General features: G+C 40.8%; 1 protein-coding gene across 2 annotated transcripts; it reads left to right on the plus strand.

Moving 5' to 3' along the window:
* The first annotated feature begins 769 nt into the window (after window positions 1-769).
* On the plus strand, window positions 770-19591 carry LOC119693484 (protein jim lovell). 2 transcript variants are annotated; one of them, XM_038117103.2, is made up of 4 exons: window positions 770-1689; window positions 13508-13570; window positions 14555-14683; window positions 16264-19591. In XM_038117103.2, exons 1-4 carry the CDS (start codon window positions 990-992, stop codon window positions 16866-16868), a joined length of 1497 nt encoding a protein of 498 aa, XP_037973031.2. In that variant the 5' UTR covers window positions 770-989; the 3' UTR covers window positions 16869-19591. The 2 variants fall into 2 exon arrangements, with proteins under 2 accessions (XP_037973031.2, XP_037973032.2); XM_038117104.2 differs by lacking the exon at window positions 13508-13570.
* The last annotated feature ends 254 nt before the right edge of the window (window positions 19592-19845 follow it).

Genomic DNA, 19845 nt, shown 5'->3' on the forward strand with positions numbered 1-19845 from the left:
AAACTATGTTATTAACTTCAATCGCAATAGTGAATACCACTTTACCTACCCTATTCCTTTATCCTAATTTAATAAATTAGGATTTTGGTATTTGGTAGGTACTAAATTTAGCTGCTTAGAAAAACATACATATAAATATTACCATCCATTGTACAGTTTGAAAGAACCTTATCATTATCATCATCACAAATAGGGTCTTGTATTGCTTTATCAATATCGTTGTTTCAAATTAATCACTGAAGCCTGACTGCAACTTACAACGATATGATATTTATTTTCACTAGAGCAATAACTTATTAGAAACATGATTAAATTATGTGCATGCATATACAACGAAGAAAATATATATTACCGTGTACTAGGTCTAGACAGTGTCTAATTGTCTCTAACAATAACATGAAGCATTGTTGCAACCTATTTGCACACACGCAAATATATTCGAAGTCTTACTTCTCCGGTACTCATTATAACATCGTAGATTCGCCAACTGTTACGCAGAGAGCCACTGCGCTCCTCACTCCATCTCACGGAGTGACTTTCTCAACCCGTTACATACCCAGTGGAGGAGGATGTGACACGCGCGCAGAACACGCCTCAAAGCTGTTATCACACGCGTAGGTATCTAAAAAATACATAACATGTCGGTAGGCGTCACACATGAGCGGTAGGAGTATACGTGGAGTGACATGTGAGGGGGTGAGGCGCGGGCGGCGGGCGGCGCGGGGCGGGGCCTCCCTCTTCCCTCCCACTCGCGCGCGGCGCACCGCTCGCACGGCGGAGCCTCACTCCGCGCCTTCGCCCCGGCCGCTCCGCACGCGCCGACCTCGCGACTCTCCCGACCGCCAGTGCCGCGAACGTAACACTCACATCACACTCTAACTTTCGCAACAGTGAACCCGAACTCGGACAAAAGGATTTGTGAACTCGACTCTATCAGTGAAATGTGCCGGCGGTCAAGTCTCGGATAAACGGACGGGTCACTCGCAGCCATGGACGACAAGACGCAGACGGGCGGCGAGGAGCACTACAGCCTGCGCTGGAACAACCACCAGGCGCACCTGCTGCGCGCCTTCGAGGCGCTGCTGCACGCGGAGACGCTGGTGGACGTGACGCTGGTGTGCGCCGAGCGCCGCGTGCGCGCGCACAAGGTGCTGCTGGGCGCCTGCAGCCCGCTGTTCCGCCGCATCTTCAGCGAGAACCCGTGCAAGCACCCCGTCATCGTGCTCAAGGACTTCCAGGGCTGGGAGGTGCAGGCGGTGGTGGACTTCATGTACCGCGGGGAGGTGTCGGTGGCGCAGGAGCAGCTGGGCACGGTGATCCGCGCGGGCGAGTCGCTGCAGGTGCGCGGGCTGGCGGAGCACGAGCGCGCCGAGGAGCTGCGCACGCCGCCGCAGACGCCGGCCAGCGCGGGCGGCTCGGCCGCGGCGTCGCCGCCCGCCAGCCCGGCCAGCCCGCAGCCGCGGCGCAAGCAGGCGCGGCCGCGGCGCCGCTCGGGCGAGGGCGAGGCGCCGGAGAACCTGTCGCTGCGGCGCTCGCCGGCGGGGCTCAAGGCGGTGCGCGTGCGCCCGCGCTCGCCCGGCAAGGACGACGAGCCCGACGAGCCGGCGCCGCCGCGCATGTTCGCGCCGCACCAGGACATGTTCCCGCCCGTGCCGCCCGTCGCGCAGCTCTCACTCACGCCCCCACACAGTGAGTACCATTATCATCCCAAAATCAGTAGCACAAACACAATTGCATTCACAATTTCTCATCACCATCATCACCATCATCACACACCAACACAGCTATGATTTGCTTCGACACAATATGAGCGTCTGTTTTCTGCTAAAAAGCTTTTCATTATGCTATACCATCCATGACCATTTACCATTAAACTTTTATTTCAAAAGTACCTAGTACCTACCTAGGCAGTCCTTAAGAAACTTCATGAGGAAAATACAGTCAATAAAACTCATAATCTGAAGATATTTTAGGGTAACAAAAGGTAGTGGAACAATTATATTTTACATAGGTACTCGATAGATTTTTAGTTTTTACCATTAAATAACATTAAATTGAGCTTAAAAATTAGAAAGAATACCTACCACCATAATGAAGAATAATATTATTATAAACATGTATTCACACAACACGAAAGAAGAACAATGAAGGATGTGATAAATTAGAAATTAAAATGGAGTCTGATAAAATGGTAGGCAAGGTCGGATGATATGAACTGTTATCTTTTTCTTTTATGTTTGAAATTATAAAGTTATCCGTAAAATTCCGTAAAAATACGATAATTAAGTCCTCTATTATGATTTCATTACCCCGAGCGTTTTTACCAATTAATATTGTTTAAGTACCTAGGCTAATTATTATTATTTAAATAAACAATAATATTGTGTCAACTTTTTTAAATTAAGTAATTTATTTTCGTTGGTTAGGTAGATAGGTGTAGGCGATGTGAATGTTAACATGACTAGACTTACATAATTAATGAATCCAAGTGATAATCGACCAAATAGAAAACGCATATTGTAAAAAACTATGGAATATTTTCTAAATGATTTACTATCGTGACATTGGGGGTGAATTGGTAACTGATACGAAACCCTATCATCAACACTATAAAAAAGTAAGGTCACACACAATGCCGTTGTGGATGGTTAGTTGACCGATAAAAACAATAACTCAAGTAAAGCTGCATTTATAACTGCCGCAAAAAAACGACCTCCATTACCAGTAGATAATAAAAAACAATTTATATTCAATTAGTTTAAAATCCATAGGTAAGTATTATAATACTTAGTAAGAAAAATAATTTGAAAGCTACCGGCCCTTGTTTTATACTTTAATAAAAAAAGCTTGTTTAAGTACAGAAGGGTCGTAAATACAATAATCGTTTGAGCAGATATCAGGTAGCCGCCAGGAGCCATTGAGCAAACTTTCGCGAGTGGCGGCGCGCTATCGGCAAAATTAATCGCATGTAGGTAATTTAATAGCGATACGATTAGCGATCAATACAAAGTGTTGGCCGGAACCCACTCTCGTATAAATTAAGATCACCTATTCACATGTCAGCCCGTTATCTCATTGATCGCATGAAAGTTTTAAACTCCATTAACTCTGTCGCAAACACTGACCATAAAGTAGAGTTTTCAAACGGCGGCCGCGTTCGGAAACGTCTACCTAAACCGTGCATGCTCCCATAAACGTGTGTCCGTATAAATTTTACACCTCCGTAATTATTGACCGCGGTCGCCAAGGAGGAAGCCATTGCTGCCACTCTCTCGTTTTAATGCCGTTTTTGATTCTCAATACGTGTTTATTGCAGGATGAATTACACACAGTGCAGGCACAATCCCCGTATGCTAAATCAATTTAAAATGTGCCCTCAATTGCGGCCGTTTATCTTACATGAGAAAACAGTTTTATGGACATTTATATGACTTCTTACTGTTATTCGAGCAGTTAGTTAACAAAAGTAATTTGTGACGAGGCGCCTCACTTTTATTATAAGCCGAATAATAAAGGGGTACAAATGTAAGTTCTTTCATCGCAGCTCATAACATTTATTATATGGAGTAACGCTTAAAATAACCTAACGCTATTAAATGGGAAAGAAATTATGGCTTTTCCAAGTTTGTAGAGCGACCACAAATCGGAATTAGTTGAAGGAGAGTTGTGTACGTCAATTCAGTTGTATTGTTTCCCTAGTCTCGCGTATGTGCCGAGTGGTTGATTGCTCCATAATAGTCGTAGGTTGTAATGAAGGGTTGCACGCACCCGCCGTCGCCGCCGCCGCCGCCGTGGGGAAACAAACTTGATGCACGAGGGGAGTTTTCGAACGTTTCTGCACTTATCATTCCCATTTCAAATTCGAATAAAAATTGGAACAATCGATTACAGAACGCTCCCAATTTAAAAACTGAACTCTTTCCAAAATAAACAAAACCATAAATAGAGAATAATTTTTATGGAGTTTTATAGTTAGGTATAAGGAAAACGGATAATTTAAAATAAAGTATGCTATATTTTCAGCAACGGTATTGTATTTAGTGCGCGGTTATTTTAATGGTGCAGGTACTTTATTGTTTGCTTCCTCCATCTTCGTGTGTGATGAGAGGTTGATTACGGCTAATGGTGGTGCGTAAATGTAATGAGAGGGTAGGCGAAGGGCCGCGCTCACATTTGCGGATGACGGAAAGTCGCTCCGACGGCGCCCACTTGAAGCTGTCAAACAATTTAATGTTTAACATTTTCTTCTCTCCTAACATGTCTTCTCATTCATGTTCAAGTCTTAAAAGATTGAAGTGAGACATACGACAAAAACATTCACCCTCGTTTGGAGGACGAAAAATTGCAACGTTGAGACTTATTACCACACGCCGGCTGATTTCTTTCAAGTAAACCAGTAGCTTGTAAAATGCTAATAAATTAACAGGCCGGTAATTAATATTGGTCATTCTCAGTCCTTTACTCTCAGTTTCACAATGACCCAGATATACCTATACTTTGCGTTCTAAGAAAACTGAACCATCAATTTATTAGTGAAGCGAAGTAAAAAGGCTGTTTCCACGTAAAGTACGAGGTACGAGTAATAGCGTACTAATCATTATAAATAGTGGCTGGGCCGATCTATTGTTTGTGCTCGGTACATTGGTACACGCGAGGTCTCGGTCGATCGGCTACCTTCAGGGGTGCGATAAAAACTGCACAAGGCGACATTGACATGATGCTGCGCACACGCAAGGATAAACAACAAAAAATATTCGTGACAATGTGATTTGTTCGCTGTTTTTGTGAATATTGATATCGAATCCATGTCAACGGTCCGTTTTTCTGCCTTTGATTAAAATTATGGATAAGATTTTGAATTAAATACTATCATTTAATTATGAAATATACTGAAAGGATATTTAAACATTAGAACAAATCAAAAAGAAGAAGCTGAAAAAATATATTTGCACAATAAGTAAACGGCGTTGTAATTGTAACGCCAGGCATTATATGGATTAAAACTAAATGTAAACATTTAACTCGTATCGATGACATGGCCGTACAGCAATCCCAAGGATGTCGATAGCAGAGACAAGATGGCGCATTTACATTCAATCGACACTGGCGGTATATTGCGACCGCGCCCGCCGCTGACCCACTTGTGCTGACGCTACCGTTTTCAGGTTTATCGCCCGAGAGGAAAATCGGACCGGTGCATACGCCTACGCCATGTCTGATTTATTTATCCACAACATTTATATACGATTAACAGCCATGTCGGGACTTATATAAGGGTTTTAAAGGGGATTGGCCTTGATTGATAAGCGTATGAAAATAATATCATCTAAGTAAACTAAAACTGTAACATATGTGCCGAGAAACGTCAGAGCTGAATTAAATATTTCATTTGACAATTATCATAACAATTCTCAGGGTATATTCAGATGAAATAATAAATGAACCTTCAATCAACCTATATTCAATATCCAGAAAGATTATATGCATTTGATAATAAGCCAGTGGCGCGTCAATAGGCATAAATAACTACATTCCCATGTCAGCAATTAACATCATAACATATCTAATCATTGCCTGCGTGTCGAGCATCTTTAATTATCATTATAACAAGCCATTGTTGTCCGTATAGGAGGTTTTTTTTCATCCTATCGTGGAACACGTGTGGCGTGATTATTAATTAATATTGTGGCTAAAGGGACCGGTTTCTTATTTTATATGTCATGGAGTGGACATCATTACGTAAAATTGCATGTGCATCTACTATTCCAAGTTTTTACGATTGTTACATACCTGCCTAGGTAATTTTGTTGATAAATGGCATTATGTAGGTACCTACTTGCATGAAAAAAGTTTCATGTAAAATCAGCATAGGTGTAAAAGGAACTTACAATCAAGCTATTCTAGACTGATATCAAACATTACCTGATGAACAGCTTTTCTATGAAACATTTCACTTAGAAATCTAGAAAATGAGAATAACAATCTCGAAAGCTATGGGCGTTTTGTGTAACGATATACAGGTTCAGTTTAACAATAATTTATGTGTACATTTCTATCTGGTGTAATTTATTTAACAGGTGACTTGGTCGTGAAAGGTGAGAGCGGATCGTGCACGATCGCAACACATGCATTCAGATATCTGAATCTGAATTAGATTCACGATGTGACATCGTTACTTGATGGTTTATCTTGCTTAATGTATTAGTTATTTGATTAAATTATGCCCTCCAACATGGCGAAACAGCTGAATCATGCTGGGAATATTTCGTTCCGCAACAAACCTCTTTATTTATATTGAATATAAATAAGTATACTTCTTAGTTCAAATTTTAATTAACGAAAGACAGTATCTTACATACTGATGATGACGAAGCCATCAGTTTAGACCAGTGTTTTTCAACCTGTGGGTCGTGAGTAGTCGTGACCCCCTGGGGGTCGCGAAGCTTCTGTAGGGGGGTCGCCAGAAGTCGAAAAAATTGGGTACCTATTTTAGTTGAAGACCATAAATAATAATACTGTAACGTATACATACATACATGATAAAAATTACCGAAGGGTCAAGGGGTCCCGGAATATTTTTTTTATACCAGGGAGGTCGCAACATGAAAAAGGTTGAAAAACACTGGTTTAGACTAAAGCAATATATTAAATTGAATTTTAGCCGTTATTCATACCGATAATTGTCACCATGTTTTATTTTAACAGATTACTTATAATTTCGCGTTTAAAAGCCATAAATTCTTATAATATATTATTCTATAATTCAATTCTAGACTAACACAACAACATGAGCCGGGAGTCAATGGCGCATCGTTACTCCGCTCTGACAAATGCTCCGGGTTAATTGGTTGAATCTGCGCACGCGCCGCCGCCGCCGCCGCCGGCCGCTCGCACCGCCGCGTAAATTACAAGCTTTACGACGACGCGAACTTATCAATAATCGATGTATTGAAAGCTATTTTAATGGAATACTGTCTCAACCTCATTACTAGAAGCGCAAATAATCATAAGAATCAAGTGAAAATGTGGCTGCTGAACCTATTTTTTGGAAAGAGTGTGTGTGTGAACAGAAATTTTAATTTGAATATCGGATGTTTTCGAAAGAAACTAGGGTAGATAACGAAGCAGTTCGGTAATCTCGTTCAAATAAATCTGATAATTAAAGCACTGTTAGTTCCCATCACACAAATAGAACAGAAATCACACATTAGAATTAATTTTATACGAATTTAATAACAAGTGAGTTGCTCTGTCGACCATTGTGAGCCCATGACATGAGAAAAAGCATTCGCTTTTTTGTTTAGCGATAAAGAGGTGCCGACGAACAATCCGGAGCAAGATTGATGCACGCATGATCCTATCTACAATCAATTAATAATTTTGTTAACCAATTCTACTCTGCTCTGTTGGCTACTAATACCTTTTAACTTGCCATTGATCCGAATGCTATCGGGGCGGGGTGTGTGTCGTGTGCTCATAAATTTATTTCAAATTGATTCCGCCCGTAAAATTTGAATTTTGAATGAGGGTTTTGTGAATGAGACTTGAAATAGGATCACGAGTTGCGTCGTGTTCGGAAACTCATGTAGCGAGAGTTCGCCTCTCACCGAGCACAATGACCGCCTGCATCAGCCGTATAGCCCAGATCTCGCTCGAGCGATAAACAGAAAAAAAACGCCCCGAAAAAACTACAGTCATGCATCTACGTGTGCTAGTCCATTTCACAGCGACCGTCATGGGAATCGAGCGACGAATCGACTTGAGAAAGCAATTAAAATCGGAGTCCACTAAATCGAACGCGACCAAAAAGTGCGTCTCACATGAAGCTTACACGTCGTGATCGCTCTCGAGCGGCTCGCTGGTTCACTTCCACCGGCCACACCGCTAAGAGGATGGTTTTTATGCACTCCCACGAACCACTTCAACAAAAAACACCCAACAAGTTCAGTAGCCACAATACTAAATGATTACTGTACCTAGGTAGGTACTTACTCAGCTTCATGTGGCCAAAACCGAACAGTTTCGAGTGCAAAAAAATACTTGTCGAACTTCATTCACCTACCACAGTCGGACGGCTTTCCTTTCATTGGGGAAAATACAGTTGAAAACTTTCCCAAAACTCAACTTAGTGCGGAGCAAGAATAAAGGCACAAAGGGATGTCAGATAGAATTATTTTTTTATTGTAACAAAAAGGTGGACAAGAAACCAAAACCTATTACAAATCCTGCGATTACGAAGTTTTCGGCAGTGGCACAAAGCGCGGGAAACCACAATTTGTGGCTTCGTCCATCTCAACCACATGTAATGCGTGCCGCCACCGCCGCCGTCGCACGTGACTTCCGAAACAGTGGCCGCTCACTGAAGTACCCAAACCTTATTCTGCTTTAACGCTTTTATTTTGTTGTTATGTAATTGTAACATAATCATGGCAATCGAAATTCGAAACAAATCTTTCGTATCATTGTTATTCCCCCACATGGGTTCTCTGTTTCTTTTTTCTGCTTGGGCTACTTTGTGTGTGACTAAAGCATAACCATTATGGTGAATAACAAGTGCATAAATTGTAAGGGTACAAAAACATCGGATTGACTCATAGAATCACTCTCAATAAGACCACGTATGAGTCGCATGATCGAGCGCAATCTAAGCGCAAAAACTAACATCACTTATTACAATAAAAGTTTTCGGTTGAATCGTGCTAATGCCATTCCGAGTAAATTGTATTACGAATCAAAAAGCATACACCGACAAATCGGCCACTCATGTGAGTCATAGCTCGGTCGACACAACACTTACACGCCTATCATTATCTGAGTAATAATGAACGACACAATGGCCGCCCGCAACAAATCACTTCTGCGCCCAACCACACACGAAAACATTTCAAATGTAATCAAAATCAAACTAAACTTATTATATTCTCTGCCTGCATTGATTAATTTTTAATTCCTTCATTACCTTTTTTGTAACTTAATTTACCACGCACATAGAAAGTCTAGAGCCCGATTGGAAAACGGAATAAGTTGTGCATAAACTTTACTTTTTGTTTGCTCACTCGTATCGTATAGTGTTATCCAATTTGAATCGATTGGCACGAACAACCACAATCGATTTGAATCTCTCGTTTCTTTCATATGGGAGTTGGGGGGTACATAATGTGTTCAGCGATTGGCTTTAAAATTACTTGTTTGATTTGACCTCACCACAAACCATGGGTTTTGCTAGACAACATATGAAACATTTAAAAAAACGTATTATTGCTTTTATATGCTTGTATAAATAGGCACCTACGTAGGCATACCTTGATACGTTGCTATAAACATCAACATCTGGAAGCAATCATTCTTTAAGATAGTCCTGTAGATGAGTATGTCTAGATGTGTGTTAAGTAATCCTTGGATTTGAGTAAGCAGACTTTAAATCGATTATTCCGGTTTCCACTGTAAGCACATTGTAATGTGATCTCACTGAAGATTCGCCGAGGTCAATCGCAGCTTGATCGCTCACAAAAAATGAAATGTCTACCATTAAATCGCCATTTTGTCGGGCATAGACAATGCTACTTTGACCTGTCATTTTAAGCGCGTTCAAAAACCCGAAACAATAGAAAGTGGGGCCTCCCACGGAACCTACTGAACATGGGAAGTTAACGAAAACACATTTCAATAGTTAAAGGCCAATTTGAACGTGGATTTACGAAATTAACACGTTAGTGAGTGTAATTGACTTGTGAGAGGTCTTCCCAGACAATTACAGTGAGTGTGTGAGCACCTTGAGAGCACACTCGGCTAATGTGTCTCGTTACTGAACTGATACTTACGCTAATTTGGAAACTTATCAATGACGCATTCAGTATTCATGGCGGAAGTGCAAGCAAGGTACTTAAATAACTAATTTGTAGGTACTTTTATAGGAAACCCAATTTTTCATTAAATTATAAATATACCACGTATTCTTAGTTAACATTTTAGGTCTAGGTCTTATCAATTATTAATCTATTACAAAATTAAATATTTGCTGCAATGAAACCAACACTTTGATATCGAATATTATCACTCTTTGCATCCTATAATTTCATTCACGGTTACATTTTTTTTTATATTTATGTAGCTTCTGTAAATGTTAACTCAAGGTAACTCATAAATAAAATAACTCACCTTTATGCATATTAACACCCTGTGTAACTTATTTATGTAATGGGGACTTATATTGGACACGCGAACCTCTCGAACAATGCAAGGATAGTCGATACTCATCACGGCGACCTAGACTTCTTTCTACGTCTAATTACTGGATCCCGCACATCACTCTTTCTATACCTATCCACTGAAACAATAGATCAACCCAGTTATGGTATACTCGTAATAATTATGGCATTTATACCTCGCAATACGTATCCTTGGCGTGAGCCGCTATCTTTCATGTGATCTATTGTACTCGGTCGACATCGGTCTTAGATTACTGCGATAATTAATGCTGATTCCATACGACCTAGATTCGGGTCCGCTCGATAAAGTTAATTTACAGTTATAGTAGTAAATCTCGTTGCAAAATAAATGGCGCGATCGGGCGGCGGCGACGGCGCTGACCACAGACAACCCGCTCCCGCGCGCGTGTGTGACGCACCGGAAGTGGGAGTGAATGGGACCCGGAACTGTAAACATGAGCACGTGGCGGCTCACACACGCTACCCGACCGAAGTGTGTTGACATGCCACCGGCAGGCTTTCCCTTTCGAGCCGGGATGTTTCCGTTCGGCAGGACAGCTGTGGGGAGCGTACGCATGTGAGGGAGAGAACACAACACACACGTGTGAATGCGTGCGAGGGAGAGGGCCCATGAATGAACGGGGTGAAGTCTGACAAGTGGCGAGCATGCGGAAGGGTTGTGTTGAGTTGCGAACTAAGTTGGCGCTTTCGATTTCAACGCGTGTTGCATATGGGGCGGCATCGATCGCTAACTAACTTTGTTGTCGGGAGTTTCCACTTGGTCAATAAACTCAGTTTGGTTGAGTGTTCTAATTGGGGAATCGTTGTTGGTTTTAATTACGGAATTAGCTTTTTTCTAATGGCCAGCTAGGTTAATTGCAAATTTTAAGTAGTTATTTGTAAAGACATGAACAATCTGTTTAAGGTGAACAAACTTGATAGTTAGATTACAGCTTAGTCACATTACATGTCTGAAGGTAGTAATAACAGTGCACCTATACTTACAAGATGTAAGTATAAACGAGCCGAAATCGATATTGGAAACACAGGTGTTGCTAAACTGGCGAAAAACAGCGGATCGAAGCAAGCGAGCGCCGACCAATCGCGGCCATTCGTAGCAGACAGAGTTTCGACCATTTCTGTTTACGCTTCAATACTTCCAACACTGAATAAGAAGTTAAGGAAATACTAAATTAGAAAGTGTCACATGAATCACTATGGTTTCTTAAACTGAAAGCGTGGGGTCCTGAAATAGTGTAAAATTGAACGTTCTTCTGCAAATATTTTTAACTAAGAGTAGGTACATTTGTAAGCTAGGTACACGTCTCTTATCGCTGCAAATGTAGTGGGTATAGTGAAGTATAGTCCTACACACTATTGCATTTTTTTACATCATGCTCTTTTTCTTAATTATCTACGGTTACACTTAGATACATAATTATGTAGGTAAAATTATGACTGAAAGTACCAATAAAAAAACAATTACAGGAGTGTATGTTTGTATCTGAGTTAACTGGAACCGTATGATTAAGCTTTAAGCTTAAACTATCAACCGACTTAAGGCGTTAATAAAATTTAATGTGATGAACTGGCGGTAGTAAAAATCGCTCTTACCATTTATTACACAAGCTAAGAAAATGACATGTAAATTAGTAGGAATCAGTTTCTCTGAAATGAGTAGATACTTCTAAATAGATTGTTTAGCCGTATATTTTATTACTAACTTATTAGAAGTCACATTAAAGCGGAGACAAGCTTATTTACTTAGGCATCGGCGAAGCGCGTAGGTTTTACAAGGCAGTTATATTATCATTTGCAATGATAAAACCACATCTTATCCGCAGCTCGATTGCTAAATCTCTCTCTAAACCTATTTATAGATTATTTCCGTTCTTATATGAGGCAAATAATTACCTACCTCTGAAGCAAAGAAAATTGAACATAAGGTGGTTGCACACTAGCGAATATGTTTATTTTGAAATAAGTTTCACCTCTTTGTACCTACCTTACTTATTACAATTTATAACTTTTGGACAATAATTTACACGTGTTTAAAAACCTACGTACCTATCTATGTTCCTACTATTAGGTATTACCTACTTAGGATATATTAAACTATACATATACACCAACACCTACTTATGAAAAAGTAATGACTCGACCTCTTTGTTACCTTAGAAGCAATTTTTTACAATATTACAAGATTATTTCCAATAGTTGATCAAGTGTAAACAGAATCTTACACGATATAGACAAACATAGTAGGTAGATATTAATGGTTCTTACTCGGACATTGGCCGTAAACCTACACAGATAGCCGCTATATGCAGGCCAAAAGCTATAACATATGCATACCAAGATTTTAATTACCAAGCGAAGGAAATCTTAAGAAACGAAGGCAATTCTAGTTGGTCACTTTCTAATTAGACATTTAGATTTAGCACTTATCGGCTGGGTTAAATACAGTTACCGCCTTATTTTGCTATGGTTCGAATTTAGTTTACTCGTGGGTAAAATAGCCATTTTAGGACATGATTAGGACTAGATGATTTTTTAGAATAAATATGTTTTGTTCCAAGCACGATGTAATAAAGTCTGCCCATCAAAGTAGGGTGTACAAAATGAAGATTTTATCGGAAAAGTGTCGGGAAAGCTATTAAGAATTCAATAAGCACTAGGTAGCACAATCTCACAAAACATACGTAGCTATCTGTGCAGGTTCCTATATCGATTTGTCGCATTCGGTTCAATGGACGATATTTCTCCCCGACTGCTAGTGTTGGCACAACGAACAACTGAATCAAATTTGAATGCATCACAAAACCCACTATCATTTAAAGCTTGCTATTCTTTTTTACATGCAAATTCAACGTATTCCTATTGCAAAGCGACCCGCTTCTCTTCTGTTGCATTAAAATGTAATCTTGAACACACACAGCCACAGTTTATGTAAGGGCTTTCACTGGATGTAAATACTGCTAGCGCCATCTAGCGTCGAGTAGCAGAACTAAATTAATACGCATCATTTTAATATTTTGGCTTCAAAAGTGACTTTTATTAAAACTTATAGGTTACCACTAGTTTATTATTTTAATTTAAATAGTGTTTTAATGCTGTTCTTAATACCAGCAGCAGACTCTAATGAATTCAGTTGAAACATGTCCCTTGAAACTCTAAACCCAAGTCATTCAACATTTTGGCTTACACAAATTATTCTTTTTATATTGTGATAATTGTATTCTTATGTGTACTTTTTGACAATTGGCTGTATTTATAACACATATTTTTTGTCCCACAAGGTATCTATCAGTCAGAAACGAAGGACAGGGACAGCTACAATAACGCCATGGGACATTTTAATTGTAAGAACATTTTCATTTTATTTACTATTAATCTATTTCAGAAACTACCAATTTATTCGAACATCTTCAGGAATCTCAGTTGATCTATTCCCATTTTCAATTTTAATTTAAAGATATTGTACATATTGATAGGTAGGTAAGTGTGTCTATTAACCCTTTATCACTGCATGAATTAATATGTAGGGGTTATCGTTAATCTGGTGAGCGGTTTTTACTAATAAATGGGAAATCAGAATTTTTGCAGATTCCATTATGTACCGACTTACAAACTTTTCCTATATTTTATGATTTTGAAGGTGAAACTTATGTAAACAGTTGAGTTAACTTTAAAAATAGGAGATTATTGGGGAATGCTTTCACATAATAAGGGACGTATAGCCATACGTCCCTTATTATTACATATGAGGTACTTACCTATAACTTTGAATAACCAGAAGATAATATGTTATAAGTACTTTGGGTTAGCTTTTAGTCTCAAGCTAAGTACGATTAGGTTTGATACTTTTACGTCAGCTCCGAAACTATTAAAGCTATCCCCCATAAGTTTCGGTATCGAGTTCGATTGTGGCTATTCCGACTTTAGCTTTATACAAACAAACCATGCTTCGGAGTGGACCATTATTAGATGATGACGATAATGATAATATTGTTATCGCTCTTCTTCTTAGCGTTTAACAGTAGCGAAAGGATTAGCCAGTCTAATTAGTTTTCGGTCGACTACCCAGGGTGCGGGTTACGGGTTCGTTATCGACGTAGATAAAGGTCAATAGGTATATCACAATTCACCATAAATACGGCGCTGAGCTTAGAGGAACGCGCATTCAATTACTTTATCGACCTTATGTATGTTATACCCGTGCCGCGGCCGCTGTTCTTTCTTCAGTCGTGCAACCTTCAGTAAAATATTACCTAACTATATAGTTTTAAGTTTAGTCTATTGCGTCTCTCCTTCCTTCCACGCTAACCGAGTCTCGCTTGTTGCAGTGTTCGGCATGGACTCTCCACTGGGCCTGTTCCCGCCCGGGATGGACCACAAGATGTACCCCATGATGGACCACGACCACCGCCCGCCGCAGCTTGACACGCCACTGTTTACCAATGTTAAGAAGAAATGTAAGTGTCTTATGTTTTACTAGCTGTTCCCAAGAGCTACGCTTCAACTTAAACAGTTTCCCCTTGGGAATCCTGCGATAAATAGTAGCATATGTGTTAATCCAGAGTGTCAGCTAACTCCTTACCATATTTCGTTAAAATCGGTTCAGCCGTTTTGACGTGAATAAGTAACAAACATACACACATACTCACAAACTTTCGCATTTATAATATTAGTAGGATAGGGTTTTACTGGCGGGATTTCCGTTAAAGGAACTGTAAAGATATCTACCGGATAGATCTAGGACTTCTACTTAATTGTCGTAGCAAAATAATAAATAAATAAAAACAGAGGAAAATGTGGAAATGACATCACTCCGCGACGACTTGCGTTATTCCTGTGAGGTGCTATACAAATAACACTGGCTCTTGTTTATTGAATTATTAAGTACAATGAATAAATAAACCTCACTGATGTCTATTCCCTCACTTAGGTAGGTAGGTACTCACTTAAGCACTGATTCATCGGAAACACAATAGGTGCATAAGCTCTATATTCCGCGTTATTGGTTGTTATGATTTAATAAACACTCCATAATATTGTAACGAGATAGAAAACTCGCCCTGAATCTCTGGATCGCCCTTAGCCTTTCCGAGCCAGCGTGCAGACGTATCTCGCCTCATCCGTTGCATAACACGACGAGTCGATAACGTATCGAGGCAGCTATCGCATTGTTCATTTTTATACAATGCACCGTTTGTGCGAGCATCTTATTGTTATGATCATCATTATTAGCTGCCTCGCAGTTGCATTTGCATCCCCATTGCAAGCGACCGCTCGGCAATCGCAACAAGAATGTTAAACGCGCATTGTTCCTAGCGAATGTTTATTAAGAGCATCTGATAGCGTATCTCATACGAGCGGCGACGCACGCGGCGGCGGGCAGCCATCGATTACCCCCCACCAGACATACATAGGTATAGATAAATAGTCACTCCCCAATAAAATGCTAACGAGACAACTCGTAGAATTGTCTACTTAAAATGGGGAACATGCTCTTTTTAATTTTCCGCGTTCCGCGAGGCTCGCGTGACCCGCGACGACTATTAAAAGAAAACTAATTTCCATACTAAAATATCATTTCGCCGGTAATCCGAAACGTTCTTCGCATTATCTGATCGGAATCGAGTTAACGTGCCCCGTTCGAATTATAAAACTATAAAGGTTACATGTCGGGACACGGCGACGTCGCGGCATGCATGCGCGTCGCTTTTATTTTTGACAAACCCCCTAATAATCGCGTGCCCGCGCCGAATTAATGACAACCGCCGGCGGAGCCCGTTCATTTACTGTCGCCGTGTGTCGCCGTCCCAGCGGCCATTAGACAGCGCTAGTGCCGTGCCGAGCCACATGTCGTGCCGAATCGACTTCGCCTATGCACTTTTACAACTCGTAAATCACGGAGCGACCGGCGCCGACTGCGGCTCATAATGTAATTAGCGTACTGAAACCGCCCCGATTTTGTAATCACGAACGTTCGCGACGTCTTCATTATTTAGCGAAGTTATTCCGGAATTAATTTATATTTTCGCTTGCGCAGGGAGGCCGAAGGGCCAGCACAGCGCGCCGCGCGGCGGCCCGCCCCGCTCCTGGACCAACGCCGAGCTCACCGAGGCGCTGCAGCACGTGTGGAACAAGAAGATGACCACGAGCCAGGCCTCGCGCATCTTCGGCATCCCCTACAACTCGCTGCTCATGTACGTGCGCGGCAAGTACGGCAAGTCGCTCAAGCTGGAGCAGCTGCGCAAGGACTGCATCGGCGGCCCGCTGGACGCGCTGGCGCTGGGACACAACAACAACAACCACCCGCCCAAAGACAAGGAGGAGCGCCCCGCCAGCTCCGAGCCCGACATCGCCGCCAGCCCCATGTTCAACCCCTTCTCGCAGGGCTTCTACCCGGAGTTCCCGCCCGGCTTCCCCATGCCGCTCAACATGCTGCACCTGCTGCCGCCGGGCGACAAGCGCGACGTGTACCAGTCCGTGCCGCTCGCGCTCGACTCGCTGTCCGGGACGACTAAAGAGGAGGATTGTAAGAGCGACCGTTCGAAGGAGAATTCAGCAGACGAGGAGGGCGAGGCGTACCGCGCGCCGCCGCCGCGCCCGCCCGACGCGCGCCCGCTGCTGCACCACAACGGACAGGACTAACTGCGCTCCCGACGACCCCCGCCCCCGCCGCGCCCCCCGCACCCCGCCACCCCGGCACCCAACCAGGCTGGACCCCTGCGTGAACCGTATCCTGTATTTCCTCTCATGTCGTAATTACGGCGACATTTCTCGCAGCAGAACCTTCTTCCGCGTCCCTTCTGTGTATTCTCTATTTTACCGGAAGATAGTTTTGCTGTGCAAAGTGTTGCATTTAGATTAAATTAATGTTTAGAATGTGTAAGATCTTACGATATGACCCACGCCGCAGGGGTCCAGGCTGCCCGGTGCCGGCGGCTCAGCCTCAGGCATCACACAATGGCGGCAAACGGCGGCCACATTGAATTAGTTAAATTTATATTTTAAAAGATGTGTTAATATTGTAAATGTATATTAAATATCTTAATAAGTTTAGGCGGTAATTTATTATTCCGAAGGAGTGCAATAATAGTATGAAATGTGTTGTGATTGTTATCGCTAAGTTGTTCCATTTCGCGCTCGGTTCCGACGCTATCATTTTATTGTTGAACATTCCATACCACATTCCGAGTTTACTATAGTTTGTACATGTTCTTAGTTCTGTGTAAGTTTAGTTCCGCCCTGCCCGGACGCGGTGTGTTATGTAATCCGTGTAGATGTGTGTTACATGCGAAACTCCACTTCTGCATTTCACCAAAGTTTGTAAAATATTTCGTAATGATAGTTATATTTCTAAAGTAAACAATTTTAAATGTAAATATTATTGATATTATTATTATACTTAAATGGGAGGATAAATAAATTTAACCATGGTAAGGAGACATTACGTGTCTAAAATCGTAAATAGTAGTTGTATTTGTAATTGTTGTAGAGTTAGTGATGTGAAATATACTTACAGTGAACTGTCCCGAGAATTTCTGGCTCGAGAGTTCCGCGGCGCGAGCTGCCGGCCCCTGCACCAGCAGACTGGCACTTGAGGCTTTATCGCTGGATCCACATAGGTTGCATTTTACTATGGTCCCATACAGCCTCACCCAACAACAGTGCTTAGATCTGGCGCTACTCGCCTCACTCAGTCGCAAGACCAGTGAAGGCAGAAAGCGCCGGTCGGGAGGCACTCGCGTCACTTAGACAAATAAACAACCCGCACTCAATGTTCAAATCAAAAGGAGCTTCTCAACTTTTTAGTAAATAATAATGAAGTTAGTGTAAATCGAGGTTCACGGTAATACTGCCTAGCTTTAGATAATTGTATACAATGATTTCATCATAAATTAGGGATACCATGTGACTAGATAGCTCACGTATTTTCTGTATATACGATTTATTTATTGAATACGCAGTACACTGGAGCCTAGCTGAGTCGGATGTCTAGTGTAGGATACCTGTCTTCTCCCTGTTCTGTTCACGTTGTATACTTTCATTGAATTTATCGAGTTTTCAGCAGTCACTCGCGACATAGTATTTATTGAAGAGCTCGTTTATAAAACCGCATCTCTACCACACAAGACTGATCACTATTTACTACTATATTTTATAAATTATTGTACACAAGCTCTCAGACCCGACGGCCTCTCTCTCCGTAGTTTTACACTTAGCCATTCGGTTAGTGTCACTTCAAAATAACAATATTATAATTACAGGGATTTTATATAATTATAAACGAATTACAATGTATAATTAAATATGTACGTACCTACATAGTTTTAACTGTAGTGACTTGTTGCGTTCTCTCTCTTCTACAAATTTATTTTAATTCTGCTTGCACTCTAAACGTATAATTATTTAACTGCAATGTCGTTAAAGATTGATGTTTCTCTTCATGCAAACATTTAACTAAATGTGCCAAACGACTTTCAACCTTTCATCATTCATAGATGGTCTCCCTCTTGCATAGTGCATCATCCACATAATTCCACATCGTTATGTGTTTCCAAGTACCTAATTACTTGCGTAAAAGTAATTTATTTTATTGTGTTTGTGATTGTGTTGGACAATTACTTAATTCGTACAAATTGAGCAGTATTATGAGTGATTTTGTTAATGTTTTAATTGAAGCGTTTTGATTAAGTTTTGTTATATTTATTAATGATTAAGTGATATTACGAAACTGATTGTTTCACATGGTTTTTTGGTTGTTAAATGTATGACGTACATTACTATTGAACTACTTCTTTTAGCCTTCCCGTTCACAACTAATGATACGACATGTATACCTGTTGTTTTATTCTGTTCAGTCGCTTTTACTTGGAGTTCCATTAACGGCCATCAGGCTATAACATATTTAAATTAGACAAGTACATTTATGTGAAACGCATCTTTCTGAAGCCAAATAAGGTTTTGGATGTAATTTTAGTTGGTATAATTATAAAATTTGTGATTGTATTAATTTAGTAGATTCAAATATTTAGTTCCTTGATTTTGTTACGAATATTTATAATTGTAATTACGATTTACTTTTAGCTCTTAGATAATTATTGTTCGTGCTGATAAAAGAAATATAATTAAATATAAGTTGTGTAATTTAATTTGTTGTATCTTTCTTAATATAATGACAAATTGAATAAATTAATGATATCGTTACATTAGGATGTAAAAAAGATTATCTATTTGATCTTAAATAAATATTACGAAAGTATTTATGTTCTAGCATGATTCTTATGTGTAATTGAATGAACGAGGAGCGCTGTAGTGAAATTCGTTTACGCTCATCGACGTAACGTGTAACAATAAAATATGAAATCCCACACCTGTCGTTTCATTTGCATCATTCGACCACTCCTAGATAATGCTGACTCAGCAATAATAATACACAGGTGTCGCAAAAATATACAAGATCCATCATCACGACCCATTACGTTCCCACTGCTGGGGCAAGGGTCTCCTTCTAATGAAGGAAGGGTGTAGGCCTAGTCCACCTTGAGTCCACCACGCTGGCCAAGTGCGGGTTAGAGGACATACTAGATCCGCGCCTTAAAAAATGTTGTCGATTTTCAGTGCT

The sequence above is a fragment of the Plutella xylostella genome, chromosome 3 (assembly GCF_932276165.1).
Source record: "Plutella xylostella chromosome 3, ilPluXylo3.1, whole genome shotgun sequence".
Classification (NCBI taxonomy): Eukaryota; Metazoa; Arthropoda; class Insecta; order Lepidoptera; family Plutellidae; genus Plutella; species Plutella xylostella.